Source organism: Microcaecilia unicolor, chromosome 3, assembly GCF_901765095.1.
Source record: "Microcaecilia unicolor chromosome 3, aMicUni1.1, whole genome shotgun sequence".
NCBI classification, from domain to species: domain Eukaryota; kingdom Metazoa; phylum Chordata; class Amphibia; order Gymnophiona; family Siphonopidae; genus Microcaecilia; species Microcaecilia unicolor.
In genome coordinates this window covers 184,323,991-184,344,300 of record NC_044033.1, presented here as the reverse complement: position 1 = coordinate 184,344,300, position 20,310 = coordinate 184,323,991, and the positions used below count along the sequence as shown (strand labels likewise).

At 43.3% G+C, this 20,310-nt stretch overlaps 1 protein-coding gene across 1 annotated transcript in view; it reads right to left on the bottom strand.

Annotated features, from left to right (window-relative positions):
- The window catches only part of DGKA (diacylglycerol kinase alpha), a 90,201-nt gene extending 70,840 nt beyond the window's left edge, over positions 1-19,361 (bottom strand). The window contains exons 1-4 of the mRNA XM_030196737.1: positions 19,282-19,361; positions 18,905-18,997; positions 14,176-14,252; positions 4,364-4,511 (exon numbers count right to left, since the gene is read on the bottom strand). Coding sequence (XP_030052597.1) covers positions 4,364-4,511; positions 14,176-14,252; positions 18,905-18,997; positions 19,282-19,309 — 346 coding nt within the window. The 5' untranslated portion in view covers positions 19,310-19,361. The remainder of the gene's footprint in view (positions 1-4,363; positions 4,512-14,175; positions 14,253-18,904; positions 18,998-19,281) is intronic.
- Between the last annotated feature and the right edge of the window lie 949 nt (positions 19,362-20,310).

The window sequence follows — 20,310 nt, the reverse complement described above, 5'->3', positions numbered from 1 at the left end:
CTTTACGATGACGTATTTCCTGTTTCCGCGAAGGCGGGTCGGACACTGTGTGAAGACAGGGGAGAACTTGAAGCTGGCGAACTTGCAGTTCCTTCACGTCGCTCGCTGCTACTGAAAGAAAAAGGACAAGTTCAACACACTCGTGTGCATGCGGGTTGGGGGGGGGGGAGTGAATGGAGAGGACTCGGGCTGTTGGGGAGCTGAGGGAGGGCAGGGAGAATCGCTGGCCATGGATGGGAGGGGAGGGGGGAACGGAGAGGACTCGGAGGGCTGTTGGGGAGCTGAGGGAGGGCAGGGAGAATGGCTGGTCATGGATGGGATGGGATGGGAGGGAGAATCGCTGGCCATGGATGGGATGGGAGGGCAGGGAGAGGGAGAGGGGAGCTGAGGGAGGGCAGGGAGAATTGCTGGCCATCACGGCAGGGGGAGGAAGAGGGAGAGAACAGATCGCTGGACATGAAGAAGAGGGCGGGGTGGGGAGAGAACGGATCGCTGGAGGGGAGGGGAGACAGGAAATTGCTGGACATCAGGACATGGATGGATGGATGGAGGGGAGAGAGGAAATTGCTGGACATGGATGAGGAGAGGGAAGGGTAGGGGGAGAGAACATAAGGACACAGGAGGATGGTGGACATGGTGAGTGAAAAAATATCAAATAGAAAGAAGACACTCCATAAAACAGAAGTCACTGGGACCAAAGCGAATAGAAAAACTAAATGGTCAGACAACAAAGGTAGAAAACATTTTTTTAATTCAGAATTTATTAACTGGAATATGTCAGCTTTTGGAAATGTGCATCTGTGATATTTTGCATGTAAGTTTCAATTTTTCTAGTATTGCTGCATGCTGAGCCTGACTTCTTGAGGTAACTTTCCAGTTCAGAAATTTGCTTTCATATTACTACTACTATTTAACATTTCTAGAGCGCTACACTGTTGTGTCATGTGTTTTTCATGTGTGATCAAGGTGCAGTATTCTGCTAGCGTGTAGTACTTGCAGCCTGTTTTGTTTTTTGTTTCACTATGTTGTGTACTGGTGTTTTAGAGCCCGGTGTAATTATAGTGCTGCCTTTCCACGCATAAGGTTGTAGCTCGTCCTGCCCTTGGAATTAGTGCTGTTATGGTTTGGTAAGGATATGAGTGTGTTTTTGCACCTTACTGAGGTGGCACCAAAACATCAGAAATGGTGTAGAGCCTAAATCATGACACACTACCTCTTGAAGGATCGTTATAAAATATGGTCGTTAATAAAAGGAGCTCATTGTGAACACTATCCACCCTAAAAAGGTGTTTAGTGGCTCTACATGAGAATTGTGATATGATCTCTTGTTTCATATTGTTGACGGTCTGCATTTTCCGTATCGGTATATTGGTGTATTAGGGTCTGCCCAGTGTAATATTTATGATACAGTAAGGTTCTGAGTGTGTTTTTGCACAAATTTGTGCATAGTGTTTTGCAGTTGAGCGATTGTGGTTAGTATATGCTTTGAGCAACCACTTTATTCTTTGACATATGACACATATCTAATATCTAAATTTAATTAAAGGTATTAATTGTCAATGGGGTGGAGCTAGGGAGAGGTGCCAGACCGGGAACTGGAGGCAGGGAAGAGAGAAAAGTGGTGGACCGATTGGTATTAATTGCCTTCGGAGAAAGTCTTCAGCTAACAGAGCTTGAGGATCCTCATTAGCTAAAGTATTTATATTTTGAGGTGGAGGTTTGGCGGGGCAGAGATAATTTTGTGCCCACCCACTTTAGGCTTAGGCCCACCCAAAATTGGCTGTCTGGCTACACCACTGGTTGGGGTGTAGTCCCTTGAGGTGGAGTGGGAATGAAATGACACTTAGATGTATAGTAATGGGAGCATCAAAAACCTCCTGCAAATCTTCTAGAAGAAGAGGCAGCAGAATTCAGTGGCCTGGACAGAGCAGTAGCTGTATGTTTTTTAATTAGGTCGACCACTTCCTTGACCTTGTCACCAAACAAATTATTTCCCTGAAAAAGAACATCTGCTGGACGCTCTTGTATACCAAATTTGAGGTTGGAGACCCTAAGCCAGGAAAGACACTGCATTGATACTCCTAAGGCAAGAAGAGACATCAAAGGCCTGTCTTGCCAGATATTTACAAGAATCTAGAAGTTTCCTGTGAAGCTTGAGAACTCATCAGACTTTTCAGGAGGGAGGAAGTCTGCAAAGGAGAGAGTACTCGGTATTAGTGACTTTAAGTAAACTGTGGAATAAAGTTGATAATCTAATAAACGAATAGGCTAGAATAAGGCTTGAAATATTCTTCTGCCAAAAGAGTCTAATGTTCTAGCTTCTCTGCCTGTAGGGGCAGAAGCATGAGATCTCATACTGTGTGTATGTTTTAAAGCAGATTCCACAACTAAGGAATGGTGGGACAACTGAGTTTTTTCAAATCCAGTGCATTTTTGTATCCTGTACATTATATGAATTTTCTTTGGAGCAACTTGAACTGTCAGTAGAGTCTCCCAGTTTTTGACCAGAGTATTCTTCGAATTGTATGAAGTGGAAGACTGATTCCTTCTCAAGGAGGAAAGTCATAATCTAGAACTTCAATGAGTTCTGAACGAGGTTCTTCCTGTCTCCAATTTGAAAGGTATGGCTTGGGCCATCTCACTGACAAAGCCAGGAAAGGATCTACTTTCTGGAGGAGACTTCTGTCTTTTAGGTGGCAGAAAAGGATCAGATGGAATGCCACAGGACTCTCTGAGTCTAACTTTACAAAGTACTGTTCTTGGGAAGTACGTGGAAAAGTGTTGGTAGAGCATTGGCTCTGCATTGAGGTGTGTCAAGGCAGATGAGTCTCCAAGGCTGTAGAAAATTTCTCTGCTGATGTCGACGCATGTGTCGGTCAGGTTCATGCTGCTGCCAAAGCTGAACCAGTGTGTGGGACCTCTCCTGTGATTGTCTCTCCGATGTACCAATGGTCTGGGCTGAGGTTGGAGCAAACACCCTGTAAGCCTGTATAGACTGTGTATGAAGTAGCCCTGAGGGCTTCTCTTTGAGCATAGCCCTGATTTCCTCCTGTAGAATAAGTGTCAGTACTGGCTGGGACAGCGGTGTGGACACAAACTGAGTTATAGCCTGTGCAAGTGTAGGAGATCTCGAAGACCTCGGAGGCTCTTGATGGGAAAGAAGTCGGAGAAAATGAGCGCAGTCACTGTGGCATGGATGCTTCCCATGTATCGAGGATGTCGATGCAAGAGAGGTGTTGGCAGAGTGCCTGGAGGGAGAACAATGGCAATGCTTCGTAGGTTTTTTTTGTGCTGCCGGTCTCTCTTGATGCACGAAGAGAATGTAGATTCCTTATGCGGTTGCGGTACCAAGTCCGATGTCGGACCATCCCGTTGTTGCATCTGTGCACCCGATGTCGATGCAAGTTCCCTCGAGTACAGAATCTCCTGCCATGCTGGATGCTGACCCTGACCCAAAGCGTTTTTCACATTGGACTCTGCAGGCTTTAAGTGTCCTTGCTTGCATGCGCAGGCACAGGCCACACTGAATGTCCCAGTGTTCCGGATCTAAGAATTGAACACATAAGTTATGGGGTTCTGTGCCTGAAATGGTCCTATTGCATCAAGTATACTTCTTAAAGCCACTTGGCACCCTCGATGATATGGAGGGGAAAATAGCCAAAGCAAGGTCAAAAAGGCTCAATAGCTTGGTGAGCTCAAGTAGTCGCATCCCTGAAAATGGTCAGTACTTCCTAGGCAAAAGAAGAGCTCAGAGTCTCCAAAAGATCAAATAATGAAAAAATGAACAGTAATAAAGAAAAGAAGAATATGAAGAAAATTTTCCAAAAAAGGAAAGGGATCAAAAAGTTTGATGTGCTAAGGAAAGATTAAAAAGTCAACTTTTGCTCCACGGAAAACACTAGACTGCTGACTGCTGGTCTCGTGCTCAAGTATCGAGTGGGAAGACACTTGCTCATGTTTAGTAGGAGCACTGCCTTAAAGATTTAAAGTGACAGTGCACTATGGAAGTCTGCACTGGATTCCATGGATGACCACCCACATGTGAGAATATTATATCTGTTTGTCCTAAGAGAAAGGATCTTATGTACTAATATTAAAGTCTTAAATGTATTCTTAAGTAAGATCATTAACCAGGTCAATGACTTTGCAGCACAGCGAGACAGGAATCAGGATCTCCCAACCAAAGATACAAAACAATTTAGAACACAGCTCCAAAATCAACCAGAGAATTGAACTAACATTTCTGAGGGCACTGATGTTATGATCCTTGCCCCAGGCTACTACTGAAATAGATCTGATGGATATATCAACCCCTATTTCCTTAAAGTGTATCTGTAGTGATCCTGGGAAATTTGTCACCTACCTGGTTGACTAGTTATGTCTGACTGCATCTCATTTTCACTGGACACATTTTGAAAAGACATGAACAGTCGTTGGCAGAGCTCATCTGAAATGTCTTCTGCTTCCAAGTAGGTCCTCAGGAAGAGCTTGAAACCCTCAAAGTTTATTGACTGGGAAAAGAAAGAATGGGAGAGACATAAAACAGACCACAGACAGGATAAAATGAAAGAGGAGTGTAGTGCTGCACAGCATAAATAATGACTTCCTACAGAAATCAATGCCAGACAAATGTTGCAGATGGATTTCTGTATAATGGCAAAGATGATACATGACCAGTCTGATTAACTGACTTTCAACGGGAAGTTAAGACATAGTTGTATAATTACGCCTTTGTGTGGTGATCCTCTGATACCTTACATTTGTATTTGCTGCTACTGTTGCATTTAATAGGATTATCATATTTGCGGAGACAAAAAAAGGAAGCCACAAAAAATAAGTAAATAGCTTTTAGTTAATCATACAGGGCTGACTTACAGAACAGCAGTAGATAATCTACTTTTCAAAAACTTCCGGATTTGAGTCTGACTGAGTCTAAGCCCAAGCGTACTTATCAGAAGAGCAGATATCCCTCAACAACTTTGGCTGGCTTTTGAGATAGGTGTGAAAGTCTTTGCATGACATATGCTTAAAGTTGTGCTGCATGAACAAAATACCTTTGACAGATTCAACCAGCAGGTGATCAGAGAGAATAACAATGCCTTTCTTTCTCTTTAGCACCCCCATGTGTCCAGACTGACTAATAGGCCAAAGATGGTTTCTCTCATTATGTGGGTAGGTGTGTTGGTCATAGACACATAAAAGAAAAAGAGGATATTTTCCTAAAAATGTAAAAACCTGGATGTCATATCTGAAGAAATCCAAAAGAAGGATATGTCCTCTTAAAAGAGGAAATATGGTAACCTTAGCATTTACTATGTTATACAAGCACATTTTATATCGTGCCAGAAGGAATGTGTGGCATTGGTTTGGGGTAAGATTGTGATTATTTGTGACTTTGTTGTACTTATGGAGGTAATTTGATAAAACCTTTTTCAAGGGTAGAAGCTGTTTTCCCTTGAGAAACAGGACTCAGTTAGGCACTGCGTAACATCATCTGATGGCATCAGAACAGAGTGCTCTCTCAGACCTCAGTGTAAAGCATCTGTGGCCTTTCCTGTGCACAGCAGTCTCCTCAGCAACTCCATTTGCATTTTACACCCATCAAATGGACATGAAACATAGCTCTCCCCAACATTTTTTTAAATCTCTTTCTGATGTTATTCTCCATTGGGGTTGATATTCAGAGCAATTTAACCAGCCAGGAGAGGCCAGGGCATTTTTGGCTGAAACTGAAACTCTCCACCTCTCCTGACCAACCTCCCTCCGGTGGTACCACCTCCCTGCCCAGGCCCTCTGAGTCACAGTAGGCCCTCCCCAGGCCTACCTTAGCAAGTCCTAGCGGTCTAGTGGCTTCTTCGGGGACAAGAAAGAATCTCACTCTTTCCTGCTTGCTGTTCTGTTGCCACTGCCACTTTAAAATAGCTGCCAAGACTGCCGCAGGTGGTCCCGGCAGCCATATTGAGACTGACACCGGACTACTAGGGCTTGTTAAAGTAGGCCTGGGGAGGGACTACTGTGGCCTGGGAAGGCTCAGGGGATGGCAGTGGCAACCTGCAGGGATCCGTTTTCCTTTGGGGGGAGTGCATGGAGAAAACTGAGTTGTGGATTTGGTTTTGGGCACAGGCAAAACTTGGCATCTAGGTTAGAGCATTATTCTGATTGGAGTTATGTAACAATCCCCACAAGAACAATGACTCGGGGTCAGCTTAGTACAGGCAGAAATACATTCATCTTTTCTTTAGTTCTCAAGTTTTGCACTGTATAACATGGCTATCTGCAAATTATAAATGCAAAGATAACAGGTACAAATTTAGGCTGTAAGCCCTCTGGGGCAGCAAAATACCTACAGTACCTGGATGTAACTCATTTTGAAGTACAACTGGAAAAAAAAAAAGCATAAGCTAAATCCAAAAAGTGCTGCCAAGTTTGTCTGTGCAATGTATAATTTGTGGTCAGCTATATTCTGTATTTGATAAAGATCAGCTTAGTACAGGTGGAAATGCATTCCTGTTTGAGACAGACTGAAAGGGGGACAGGTACAAGGATCCTCAGAGAGTCTCCACACATGGCCCTGCAACTCCCTTGGGCTGCCCCTGACAGGAGATCACTTAAGGTGAAGATGGGCCTGGAATAATCTAAAGCCTGGGATAGGTCTTCCAAGGGTGTAGAAAGGCTCCTGTATCCCCTGCTTTTTAGAATGCATGTCTTCAATTGTTGGCTCATTAACTAACAATCAAGGTATCAAACACTTGTCCTACACTGATGATATACAGGTAGAGTTTCCATTTTATTGCTCCTAGCAGTATTATTTTCTTTTATTACTTTAATGTGATTAAAGGCTGGATGCCATCCAATTCGTTGAAAACTAATGCCAAAAAGACATCAAATATTATACGGATGGAAAAATCTCAAGCTGTTGAACAGCCTTAAATTGATGGTGTTACTATTTTTCCATGTGAACGTGTTAAAAACATTAAGAGTGATAACTGAGTCTCAGCTAACTCTGCCTTTACAAATGTCGGCTTTAGGTAATACTCAACTTCACCTGGTTTGGCAGATTAGGCCATTTTTGACATCACCTGATTTAAGAAATGTAGGCAGTTGTTATCTCTGGATTGTACAATTCGGTGTATCAGTATTTCTAAGAAATCAACTGCTAGACTGCAGTTTGTTCAAAGCACAGAATCTAAAATAATCATTTGCAGCCACAGATAGGACTGGGTTACCATTTTTTAATACAACTTCACGGCTCATTAATTTATCCAAGGTATACCTCCAATATATTTGATGGCACGTATTTCCATTTCAGTATCAGCTAGATTTCTTTAGTCACAGAATACTTCCCTGCAGTGGCAGAAGAAAAGTACATCTGTTCTGGCTGATTTGTCGGAAAATGCAATGAACTTATTGCCTTTTGCCTCTGAAATACTGGGGATCCTGAAGGGGCTATGCAGAAGTCCAACATTCTTACATTACAATGGGACACACATCCTAGATTACAGATAGAAACTTAACATATTTTTGAGCAGAAGAGGACTCGCTTCCTTCTGCCATCGCAAGGCAGTATAGTCTAAGACTGGCAGCAGAGCTTCTCAGAGAATCACAGAGGCCTCTGCCAGTGCAGATTAAGAGGCCCCAGATATTGAATCAGTTAAAGCAGATCTTTAGATACAGACGCATATAAACTTGTTTCTAAAAAAAATCCAATAGTCAAATTAATTTGACGTTCAATTAAAAAAACGAACATTTTTTTCCAGTTCCCTCTACTACAGACAGGCACAACCTACTGTGTCTCTTAAAATGGTATGGTAGCCGTGCTAGTCCACTTTTAAAGGTAATATATATAACAAAACAAAATATAAACTGGCTGATATTCAAAACTATTTAACCGGCCAGGAACAGCTCCTGGCTGGTTAAATAGCTGACTATCCTGGTTAGTGGCTAGCCGCTAACTGGCTACATCATGTGACATAACCAGTTAAGTGCGAATATTCAGCACCTAACCGGCTATGTTGAGTGGTCACAATAGATGACTTCAATAGCAGGACTATCTTTGATCGCTAAAAAGTTAACCAGTTAGCGCTGGGGGTGGGGGGGAATTTAAATTGGGTAATGGACACAGGTCTTGATAGATCTATTGCTCCACTTACTTCTCAACACACCTCTCCATTGCTGCAGGACCTATGCCAGGACTTCTGTTTACTGCATATCTGGCGATGCATTCACCTCCAACAGCTAATCATATAGTAACATAGAGGCATATTTTCAAAGCACTTAGCCTTCCAAAGTTCCACAGAAACTGCTTTCCGTCGCGGGGACGACCAACGTTCACGAGGGCGTCTGAGGCGTAGCGAAGGCGGGACTGGGGTGTGTCAGAGGCGTAGCGAAGGCGGGACTAGGGCATGCCTAACACATGGGCGTCCTCGACCCATAATGGAAAAAAGAAGGGCATCCCTGATGAACACTTGGACGACTTTACCTGGTCCTTTTTTTCTTACGACCAAGCCACAAATATTTACCCTAAATGACCAGATGACCACCAGAGGGAATCGGGGATGAACTCCCCTTACTCCCCCAGTGGTCACTAACCCCCTCCCACCCTCCAAAAAAAATTTTAAAAATATTTTTTCCAGCCTCTATGCCAGCCTCAAATATCACACTCAGGTCCATCGCTGCAGTATGCAGGTCCCTGGAGCAGTTTTGGTGGGTGCAGTGCACTTCAGGCAGGCGGACCCAGGCCCATCCCCCTCTACCTGTTACACTTGTGGTGGTAAATGTGAGCACTTCAAAACCCACCAGAAACCCACTGTACCCACATGTAGGTGCCCCCCTTCACCCCTAAGGGCTATGGACTACCATACAGTTGTGGGGAGTGGTGGGGGCTCAGCACACAAGGTAAGGGAGCTATGCACCTGGAAGCAATTTCTGAAGTCCACTGCAGTGTCCCCTAGGGTGCCCGGTTGGTGTCTTGGCATGTCAGGGGGACCAGTGCACTACGAATGTTGGCTCCTCCCATAACCAAATGGCTTGGATTTGGTCGTTTCTGAGATGGGCGTCCTTGGTTTCCATTATCGCTGAAAATTGGGGATGACCATCTCTAAGGACGACCTAAATTTCATGATTTGGGCATCCTCGACCGTATTATCGAAACGAAAGATGGACGCCCATCTTGTTTTGATAATACGGGTTTTCCCGCCCCTTCGCCGGGACGTCCTGCGAGGACGTCCTCAGGAAAACTTGGCTGCCCCTTTCGATTATGCCTCTCCACGTACCTAATTGGCCCAGGTTATACCATTAAATTATAAAAATATTCATTAAGGACATCCTGAAAATCTGGTCTGCTTGCAGCCCTTGAGGACTGAACTTGGATAAGTCTGCAGTATATGTCCTCTAAAGCACGATCTAATTCTATAAGAGGCCCATTACATTTGTAAATCAGCATTTTATGTGTGAAATGGTTTAATAACTTAATAATAGTTTAAAATACTTGATAGATTACACTTCTGAAACTGTATCAGGCGAGTTCCCACCGAGACAATTCCCACCTAGGACTTTTCCCCCTTGGATATTTCCCATCCTCCCTATCCTTTTTTTTTAACCACCTGTAGCTTCTTTCTTGTATTGGGTCCCATAAGTCCTGGCGGTGCTTTTTTTTTTTACGGCACCTTAAATAAGGAGGTTAGAGCAGCATATGGATGTACACAGAGGACGTGGAGTAACTTTTCATAGGTAGAGTAGTAATTTGTTACAAATCTAATCAGTGTGTCATTTTGAGGGGCTGAATTTGGTTGAAATCTAGTTTGGGTGTGTGGGGGGGGGGGGCACTGTCCCCCCACATGAACTACAGTTTGTATTTATCTATTTATTTATGACATTTAGATCCCAGATTAAACATGAATTAGGTTGAAACCTAGTTTGGGGGGGGCAGTGCCCCCCCACATAAATTGCATGTCTGGAAGGGGAAAGAGAGATGTGTAAAAGATAATGTTGTTGGTGGGGGGGGGGGGAGTGTGAGGGGGTACTGGCCCCCCAAATGATGTGGAAGAAAAAAAGAGAGGAAGATTATTTGTTCTAGTGTGTGTTTTGTATTTTTTGGGTTATGGGTGGGAATTGTCCTCCCTGGTGTGGTGGGAATTGGTTCAGTGGAAATTGTCCTAGGTGGGAATTGACTAGGTGGGAACTGACCTAGAACCTCTGAAACTATCCAGAACATTCAAATAGAACACACACCAAGAACTTGCAAACATTCTTACTGACATATATCCTCCTACAGGCTTCCATCCAGTGCATCTTGTTGATCAACTATCAGGACCAAATGCCTCTAAAAAAAGAATGAGTTTTCACTTTAATCTTACAACTGTGGATAAAACTCCTCCACCTGCAACTCCAAAGAGAGCTGACTCCAAAATACAGGAGCCTGCCAAAAAAAATGCTGAAGCCCTAGTAACAGACAGGTGAGCCTGAGACTTTTTAGGGACAGCCAAAAGAGAAACATTCGCCGATCGCAGATTTCTTGATGGCGCATATATATGCAATAAAGAGGCCAGATAAGGTGTCTTCTGATACAGAGCTTTAGGCACTATAGTCAAAATCTTATAAGATGCCCTAAATTTTACTGGCAACCAATGATAGAATTTACACAATGGAATAACATGCGCTCTCCATCCAATATCACCCAACAATCTAATACGTGCATTCTGGAATGTCCTCTACCTCATTCCACAAATAATGTACCATTCCAAGATGGACAACATTACCATAATCTAATTTAGATACAAGTACATAAGTATTGCCATACTGGGAAAGAGCAAAGGTCCATCGAGCCCAGCATCTTGTTTCCAACAGTGGCCAATCCAGGTCACAAATACCTGGCAAGATCCCAAAAATGTACAAAACATTTTATACTGCTTATCCCAGAAATAGTGGATTTTCCCTAAGTTCATTTAATAACGGTCTATGGACTTTTTCTTTAGGAAGCCGTCCAAACCTTTTTAAACTCTGCTAAGCTAACCACCTTTACCACATTCTCTGGCAACGAATTCCAGAGTTTAATTACACGTTGAGTGAAGAAACATTTTCTCTGATTCATTTTAAATTTACTACATTGTAGCTTCATCGCATGCCCCCTAGTCCTAGTATTTTTGGAAAGTGTGAACAGACGCTTCACATCTACCCATTCAACGCCACTCATTATTTTATAGACTAAAGAATGTAAAAATAACATGTAAAATCGCCTTATCAAAATACGGTTTTACTACACGTAACATCCTTAACATCCCTCATTAAGGCTGCCTAGACTCGTGTGCAAATGACAGCATTCTAGTTATTTCCACATGTGTGAGAACATATACATGCAGAAATTATAGTAATCCAGCTATGTGTTATTCAGTAAGTACACAGCAATGCTCATTGGGTGTACTTTGCAGGTGGGTCTTCACATGGGCGGAGTCTGAGCAGAGTATGAGCAGTATGCACACTTGCATGCATAAATTATAAAATACCATTGAATGATTTTTAAATACTTATAACCTGCATCATCTACCATTCTGAGCGGGGAACAGGAAAAACATACATAATATCTCACACAATCAACATAAAGCAAAAACTTCAAACTCAGTTAATACAAATAAAACTAAAAACAGCAGCTCCATCTTCCACCACCAAAACCCCATCCCACAGTTCTCCCCCTCATTCATAAGCCTTACGAAGTTTTCTGAAACATAAGGAGCCTTTCTGCGCAACTCCAGATGTAGGGAATTCCAAAGCGAAGCCCCCGCTATAAAAAAAAAAAAAAAGATAGAAGCCCTGTATCTATCATGTCTTACCATATGAAATAAAGTAGCAGACAACAATTGATTCTCCGCTGACTGCAGAGTGCGAAGCAGTCTGTAAGGCTGAACAAATTGAAACAAAAAACAAAGGTGCCACCTTACTCAAAACCCTGTAAACCAATGACAGACTTAAATCGTAACCAAGATAATCTCTTCAATCCTGGTGAGATATGGTCAAAACGTGACCAGCCCCGCACAAGATGAGCAACAGTATATTGTGCAAAACAAGGCAACCTTCTACAAACCAGGCACGGGCATTTACATCAACATCAACTCTATGTCTGGTTATACTAGTACACTAGAAAGAAAAGAGGTACTCCTTCATAGAACTACCTGCAGCCATTTTGTTTATATTACTGTGTATGTAACTACAATATCAATCACCAAAGAGAAGGAACGAGGACCACTATACACACAAGTCAAACAATGGACTAACGTGGTCAACAGGACACTTTCAAACCCTCCAGGGAGATGGTAGTAGGTACGTTCAGTTTACTTCATAAAGTTAAGCAACTTGACACGGCACTGTGTTTCGGCCAGAGTGCCTGCCTCAGGAGTCTAAGTAAATAGGAAGCCCAATTATGATAAGAGAACTTCACAAAGATGTTAAAAATAGGATACAGTCTAATAGGCTCCATAGGTGCTCTCCTTCTCCCCTTTTTGAGGGGGAGCGGCTAGTTTAAGAAGTGTCCTCGGGGTGGGAGCATGGGGGAGGAGCTGGGATTGGACAGGGTTAGCTAGTAGTTGGGGGGATGGGTTAGAGGGTTTTGTTTTTATATCTCAGCTAGGGAATTGCTACATGCTGTTGTTTGAATCTTAGTATTAATAGCTTATCATGTGGTTTACAATTAATTCATATTTAGGGTGGTGGGGAGAGGGGTGGGTGAGTTGAGCAATGAGGAAGCAAGGAGGATTTGAATCTAGGCTGTTTGATGACTTGCAAGTTTTGCACTGCTTGCTGATGCCTTGCATTTTTCTATTGTTTGTAAGGTTGAGCATTGTCGTCACTAAAATTGTTGCAACTAAAATAAATACAGGGGTGGGGATAAAATTGTTAAACGTTTAATGACAGATTGTATCATTTTGTCTTTACTGTGTACATTTTCATATTTGAATCTATGTATACTCGTATTTTTGGCTGTGTTTACTTTGAATTGTCATCAAAAAAACTGTTGAAACATAAGAATAGGATACAGTCTTTAAAAAGACTTAAGTGTTGTGTTTTGCCGAAACACGGTGCCGTGTCAAGTCGCTTAAGTTTATGAAATAAACTGAACATACCTACTACCGTCTCCCTGGAGTGTTTGAAAGTGTCCTGTTGACCACATTAGTCCATTGTTTGACTTGTGTATGTAACTACAAAAGATGGATGAACCACACACAGTTACATGAGACCAACATTAAAATTAAAAGAGATACCATGAATTACCAACAGAAAAGGTATCTGAAAAAAAATTACAAAAATATAAAATCACATCTACATAACCAATGGTAAAATATAAAATCCACATTTGCCTCAGATTACCAGAATAATCATAATCCAAAAACATATACATCAAACGAACAAAAACTTAGCAACTAACATTCTCCCCAGCACAAAAATGATCCGAACAAATATGCTTTAATTTTTGAAAACCTGCTCAAATAACTAAGATTTCAGCTGTTTCATGAACATTTGATAATCAGGGCAGAAATACAAAGATTTTTGTAGGGAATGATATAAAAGATTGCAGCCTTTCCTAGCAGGTGTGGAGCAAATGGTGCAGGAGACCTGGCTTTGGGGAAGGGGCTCTCAGCGCCTACAGTCCTCAGCTCCCCCCACCCCAAAGGTGCTGTAGGGAATAGTGCAAGAGCCCATACGCCAAGCCTCCTCCCTGCCCATCTTCAAATCCTTGCTCAAAGCCCACCTCTTCAATGTCGCTTTCGGCACCTAACCATTATTCATCTATTCAGGAAATCTAGACTGCCCCAATTTGATTGACTGCACTTTTTTGTCCTTTAGATTGTAAGCTCCTTCGAGCAGGGACTGTCCTCTGTGTTAAATTGTACAGTGCTGCGTAACCCTGGTAGCGCTTTATAAATGTTAAGTAGTAGTAGTAAGATTGCTGGCTGTGAGAGAGGGCTTCTCAGCTCCTATAGACTCCAGCTTCTCCAAGCAAGAGGTGCAACAGGGAAAAACAAGGTGGGCTGTAGAAAGAGCATCAGAGCATAGGTTCTTCCAGATTCATCCAGTGCAACTTTCTTCAGACTGCTCTACTGCTGCCTCTTCAGTAAGTTCAAAGATTTTACAGATGGAAGAAAAACAAAAAACAAATGCAAGACTGAAAATAAACCAAACTCTCACCTCACCCTGAAGATACTGGGTCAAGCTCCCATCTCCATAGAACTCCTGCAGGACATCTTGCACCTTCTTAGTGCTATCTGCAAGGAACATGAAAGTCAAAGCTCCACCGAGTGCTGGAGGCTTACCTCTTTACCATCACCAAGCCATTTCTTCAATTAATGTCTACTTATTTATTAGGATTTATTTACTGCCTTTTGGAAAAAAAATCACTCAAGGAGGTGTACATTAAGAATAAATCAAACGTGAGAAATAGACAATTACAGCAGTAAAAATACTCAAATAACACAAAGTATGGTATAGTACAGTACCCAGTGGCGTTGTGAGGACAGCTGACACCCGGGGCGGGTCGCCGCTGCGCACCCCCCCCCACCCCGGGTGCAGCACGACGCACCCTCCCCCCTCCATAGCGCAACCCCCCCCCCCACAGCGCAACCCCCCCCACGAGAACATACCTGGAAGGCAGTGAGGGGCGGGCGGGAGGGCCAATCCGCCGAGTGCACGCCGCTGGGGGGTGTCGGCGCCTCGCTGGTTCCTTGCTCTCTCTGCCCCGGAACAGGAAGTAACCTGTTCCGGGGCAGAGAGAGCAAGGAACCAGCGAGGCGCCGACACCCCCCAGCCGCGTGCACCCGGGGCGGACCGCCCCCCCTTCCTATGCCACTGACAGTACCTACAATGTCAACACAATACGTAATAAAACATTTTAATATACAACGTAGGGTATAAGCAAAGATGGAACATATAGATAGGTAAGAGAGTAAGAAGAGTTAGAAAGTAAAGTGACTAATTTAAAGAAAGTTGCACATGAGGGCAGAGAGATGGTTATAATAACTTATATATAACTTATAATACCCAATCTCCTTTAGTTCTGTCTGATCATAGCCTCATTGCTTTTAATTATATTTTTTATTTTATTTTTACAGTCTGTGTGTTTCATCCATCTTTTTCAACTAGACTGTAGGCTCCAAGGAGTAAGACTCTCTCGCATGGCTCAGTAGAGCGCTGCACATGAAGTACAGTGTTCTATAAATGATTAAAAAATGATAACTCAGAAAATTCACACAGTCCTGGAACAAGCCCTTTCTAGCTGCACATCCCCTGTGGAAGTGCAGGAGGCTGATGGGAGTGCTTTTTCTGCCTTTTGGCATCACTTCATTGTTAGGGTAGACAGCATGGAAGCCTAGTTAATAAATTGAGCCATGATGAAGCTTGGGCACCTGAGCTGCCTGCCCTCCCCCCTTCAGCACAACTAGCCCTCAGATTCTTGCAGGTCTGATCTCTAAAGTCTGGATGGACTAGAGAGACATGCCAAAGTAAAGAAGATTCACTATAGTTCTTAATGCACTACTCCACATTCACTAACATGAAGGGGGCCAACAGATCACTCACATATACGCCCAACTTCTTTGCATGCAATTCTACAGATTTAGAAGTAAGGTCAGAGAAAACTGTAGGGTGACAATTGGTCTCCAATACTACTTGGGTACATAAGTACATAAGTAATGCATACTGGGAAAAGACAAAGGGTTCATCGAGCCCAGCATCCTGTCCACGACAGCGGCCAATCCAGGCCAAGGGCACCTGGAAAGCTTCCCAAACGTACAAACATTCTATACATGTTATTCCTGGAATTGTGGATTTTTCCCAAGTCCATTTAGTAGCGGTTTATGGACTTGTCCTTTAGGAAACCGTCCAATGCCTTTTTAAACTCTGCTAAGCTAACTGCCTTCACCACTTTCTCCGGCAACGAATTCCAGAGTTTAATTATACGTTGAGTGAAGAAACATTTTCTCCGATTTGTTTTAAATTTACTACACTGTAGTTTCATCGCATGCCTAGACTGAAATGGAAAAGATGAACTAAATAAGCTAGAAAGCTAAGTACCCTCTTTATAAAATAAGTTCAAATTTTTAAAACATTTTTCTGATAAAAATTTAAAATGTTATGATATTGAGAATAAAAGATGGACTAAAAGTTACATTTGTAAAAATGGATTGATGACGAGTACGTGCCTCTCCAACAGAATGCCTGGCTCAAAGTTTTTAGCCAAATGGATATGTGCACGTGATTCTGATGATCCAACACAAAAATGTTTCTCTGATCTTACTGACTGCTAATGAATAAATCTGTAGAATGGCATACAAAGAAGTTGGGTGTATATGCGAGTGAAGTAAAGAAGATGGCAGCCAGAACTCGTCTGTCTATAACAGCATGCCACCTTCCTCTCCAATGCAACAGAAGCTGACAGATATCATTCTAGATTTCTCAGGCCCCGATGCTCAAAGTAAACTCGGGTGCTAGAGGCCATTAGCCAAGGGCGTAGCTACGGGGGCCTGGGCCCCCACAAATTTCACCCTGACCCCTGCCATCTGAAGCCTTGTTCAGCGCCAGTCTCCGGTGCAGCTGCGTTCGCTGCCCTGCTCTTCTTTCTTCTTGCTCCTCCTGTGCATGCTGATGCTCTTTTTCGTGAACGTGGGGTGGGGGGGCAAGAAGGCAAGGTGGTGGCGGTGGGGTGGCACTCAAAATGTGCCCCCAACCTCAGACTCTGGCCCCCTCCCACCGTGAGGTCTGGCTATGCCCCCGCCATTAGCGCCGTACTAGAGCCCACATTTACCAGTGCAGAATGTTTAGAGGGGTCTAGAACAGGAAACAACAAGCGTACCAGGCACTAGTGCAGAAAGCATGCACATGTAGTCAAATCTCATGTTAATGAGGTCATTTTGTATTCCTCCCCAATACTCAGAAAAGAACACTTGAAACAAAACATGCCTTACCGCTGCAAAAAATAACGCCAGGTTGGAGCAGGCATTAGGGTGTTGGAAGAGAGGATTTCTCATGATTCATTCTGCCAGTTTTGATTGCTTATGGAAGCAAAAGGAAGCCCGTGTGAACCCTTAAGCACTGGTCGTGAGAAACAGTAGACCCAAGCGAAAGCACACACTGGTGTCTGTTTCCTGTGTCTACATTTAAAGTGGCCATACTAAAAAAAAATTTTTTAAATGCCCAGTGAAAGCACACATTGGTGTCTGTTTCCTGCATCTAAATATAAGCCGTCCAAGCTAAAAAAAAAAAAAAAAAAAAATGTAAACGCTTATATTTAGGCTGCAGAAGACAGATGCCAACGTGTGCTTCACGTCTGGGTTTTAGCAGGCGAATGCGCACAGGAACCAAGCTTACCGCGAAATTCTTCAGCGCATGCACCAAGCGTAATCCTCCTGCACTAAAGCATAATCTTCCTGCCGAACTCTTAACATTCAAAACTACGAGCTCATCTGTACTCACATCTCACTAGCGCTGAGCATTAGGGTACTGTTCTTCTGCTCTGTTATGGCACTATTTGGCACAGAGCCAGAGTTTTAAGCACTAGGGTCTCCATAACCATGTCACGACTAGTCACTTTTGCTATACTTTGGAAATGGGGGAGGGAGGGGGAAGGGATGAAGATTAGCATGTGTTGCTACCAGCTAAAATCAACTGCCACCTACCACTGTTATTCACCATTCTCCTTTTTCTCACAAGACATGCGGTCAGAGCAGTGAACTGCAGTCTGGAGTCCTATCATTGTTCCTCTGAACAAGCTTTGAATAATAGGAAAGTGATTGACAAACTTTTTTTTTTTGGGGGGGGGGGGGGAGGTGTACATTGTAGCTGGGGGTTCAGGAAAGCATCATAAACCCTGTGAGTTTTGCTCTGTCCCCATAATTCTTTTAAATGGTTCCCACATACCCTCTCTGTATTATGAACTGGCCTTTCCTAGGGAACCTCATAGATCTACCAATAAGAAACAGAGTCAGGTCGGCAAGATCATACCTAAACCTACACTACCCAAATTGCAAAGGTCTGAAATACAAAACAAGCTACGCATCCGGCTTCTCCTACATAAGCGCACAACTATGGAATGGCCTCCCAAAAGCTGTGAAAACAATACATGACCACCTGAACTTCAGGAAATCACTAAAAAAAACCAACCTCTTCAAAAAGGCCTACCCCAACGATCCTACGTAAACCTCTTCATCCAGAAACACAGCATGCCTAATGATCGTACTGGACAACACACAATCTTCATCCCTTCCGACCCTCCACATATACCTCATTCGATCACTATACAATCTTGTATTTGCTATCAACCGACTGAGCAAATGCCTTGGTGGTACTATGTATGCCACATTGAGCCTGCAAATAGGTGGGTAAATGTGGGATACAAATGCAACAAATAAATAAATAAACCTGGGTCTGAGACCTAGTAGCATTAACCTAATTGGCCAGAAAAGCAGCAAGCCAGTGTACATACAGCACCTTCCACCACTACCAGTGCAGGTCTTCAGCTCCCACACAGCTTCCTAACCTTACATCATCAATCTGACTCTGCTGTGACAGAGCAGGGCGGGTCAAAGAGAACAAGTAATAGAGGGGGGTCTCTAATGGGAAGGGCAAATAACAACCCCCTCAGCACATCATCATTCTCAAACTTGTTTGGGATAATGTGGGATATAAATGTCACAAATAAATAAATATCACATCCACTCCCTTCTTGCACCCACCTCTTTCCAGCACAGGATCCAACATTTCAAAATGATCAGGATGCTAAACTCAATAGAAATTACCCCTCTCTGGACACAGTCAAGGAGTTTGCTCAAATACTGGGGGGTTGCTCAAGCACCCACAGCACCTTGGGAGCTGGTACCTCTGCCTTCCACTCAGGTCCACCCCTCCCCCCGTTTGTCGTACTTACAATCGATGTACTTCTGCAGGTGGGCAAACTCCTCGGGGCTGAGCACCGTCCAATCCTTGCTCTCAGACATGCTTTGGGTCTTCTTTGCAAAAGCTGAAACGGAAAAAGAAGTAGGGAAGTAAGACCAGAAGCAACAACAGAGCGTCAAGATTCACCGGCTAGGACAGGAGAAAAGGCAATGGTAGGAGGGGAGAGAACGATCCTGGCACACCCAGACTAGCTGAGCCGGCACATTCTCCCCCACTGGCAGCCTTTTTCAGCTCTGCAACGGCTCATTCCACTACAACACCAAGCCCGAGAAAGAAGGCGTCTCAGACTAAAAAAACGCCCTGCTCTGCACTGAAACCCTGTATCTTTCTAGCTCTTTTTTCTCATACCAAAATATTTACTAATTGCCTCAATCATCTCCGCCTCCTGTCTCCGGATGGAAATCCTGGTATATCTGTGATTGCTGTTGGCCTCAGGGGATCTTATCAGCTTCCACACAATCACAGTCACATGTGCATCAAAGACTGCCAAGGTCCCCTCCCTCTCTTATTCTACCCTGATCAGAAACATCCCGCCATGTCACTTCATTAAAAAAACAACAACCGCGACGTGATCTGTTACGTCATAATCGAGGCTTTTTGCCCTCAAGGTTCTCTAGAGGAAAAGCCAATGACGTCATAACATGCTAGGGGATCCCGGGGAAGGGGAGAAGGCTGGGACTGCACACACAGTGACAGTACAGTGATGACATCACTGAGATGGGCTAACGCTCCATCTGGGTGCTGAAATCGCGAAAAATTCCGAAGGCCTTATTCAGTAAAGGATTTCTACTTTGGATTAAGTGTGTGTCAATTCCCCTTTCTGCCGATTTCCAGCCTTTATAAAAAAAATTTAATTCAAAGTCAGTATGCTGGCAGGTACTATCCAGTTTGCATTATAACTACAGATAGAGCGGGAAAATGAACTTTCAGTAGATGTTTTAAAAGGGACGTTTTACAGACTTTAAATATTTAGAAGCAAATTTTTATAAAGTGGCACCTAGGTGAAAAGTCCAAATCAGGTGTGACTTTTATAAAGGCAACATTGGCACTTATGTGCTTTAATAAAATAGCCACCAAGAAAAAAAAAACATCAGCATGCTAATTAACTCAGGCATAAATTCACACTTGAGCCAAAGCTGCAAATTTTATGCATGTTCTATGTGCTTATCTGCATATTTTATATAGCATACAAGGATACATTGCAACTCCAGCTCTGCTCAACGGTGCACATGATCTTTTTGGCACATGTACTTATACGTAAATCAGTCTTTACTCATGGGAAGAAAAAAAAACCCTCCCTCTTGGGAGAAATTTTCAAAACTGTTCAGCAGCTGCAAAGTTCACCAATACCTTTTACTACCTTTTGTATTTTCCACC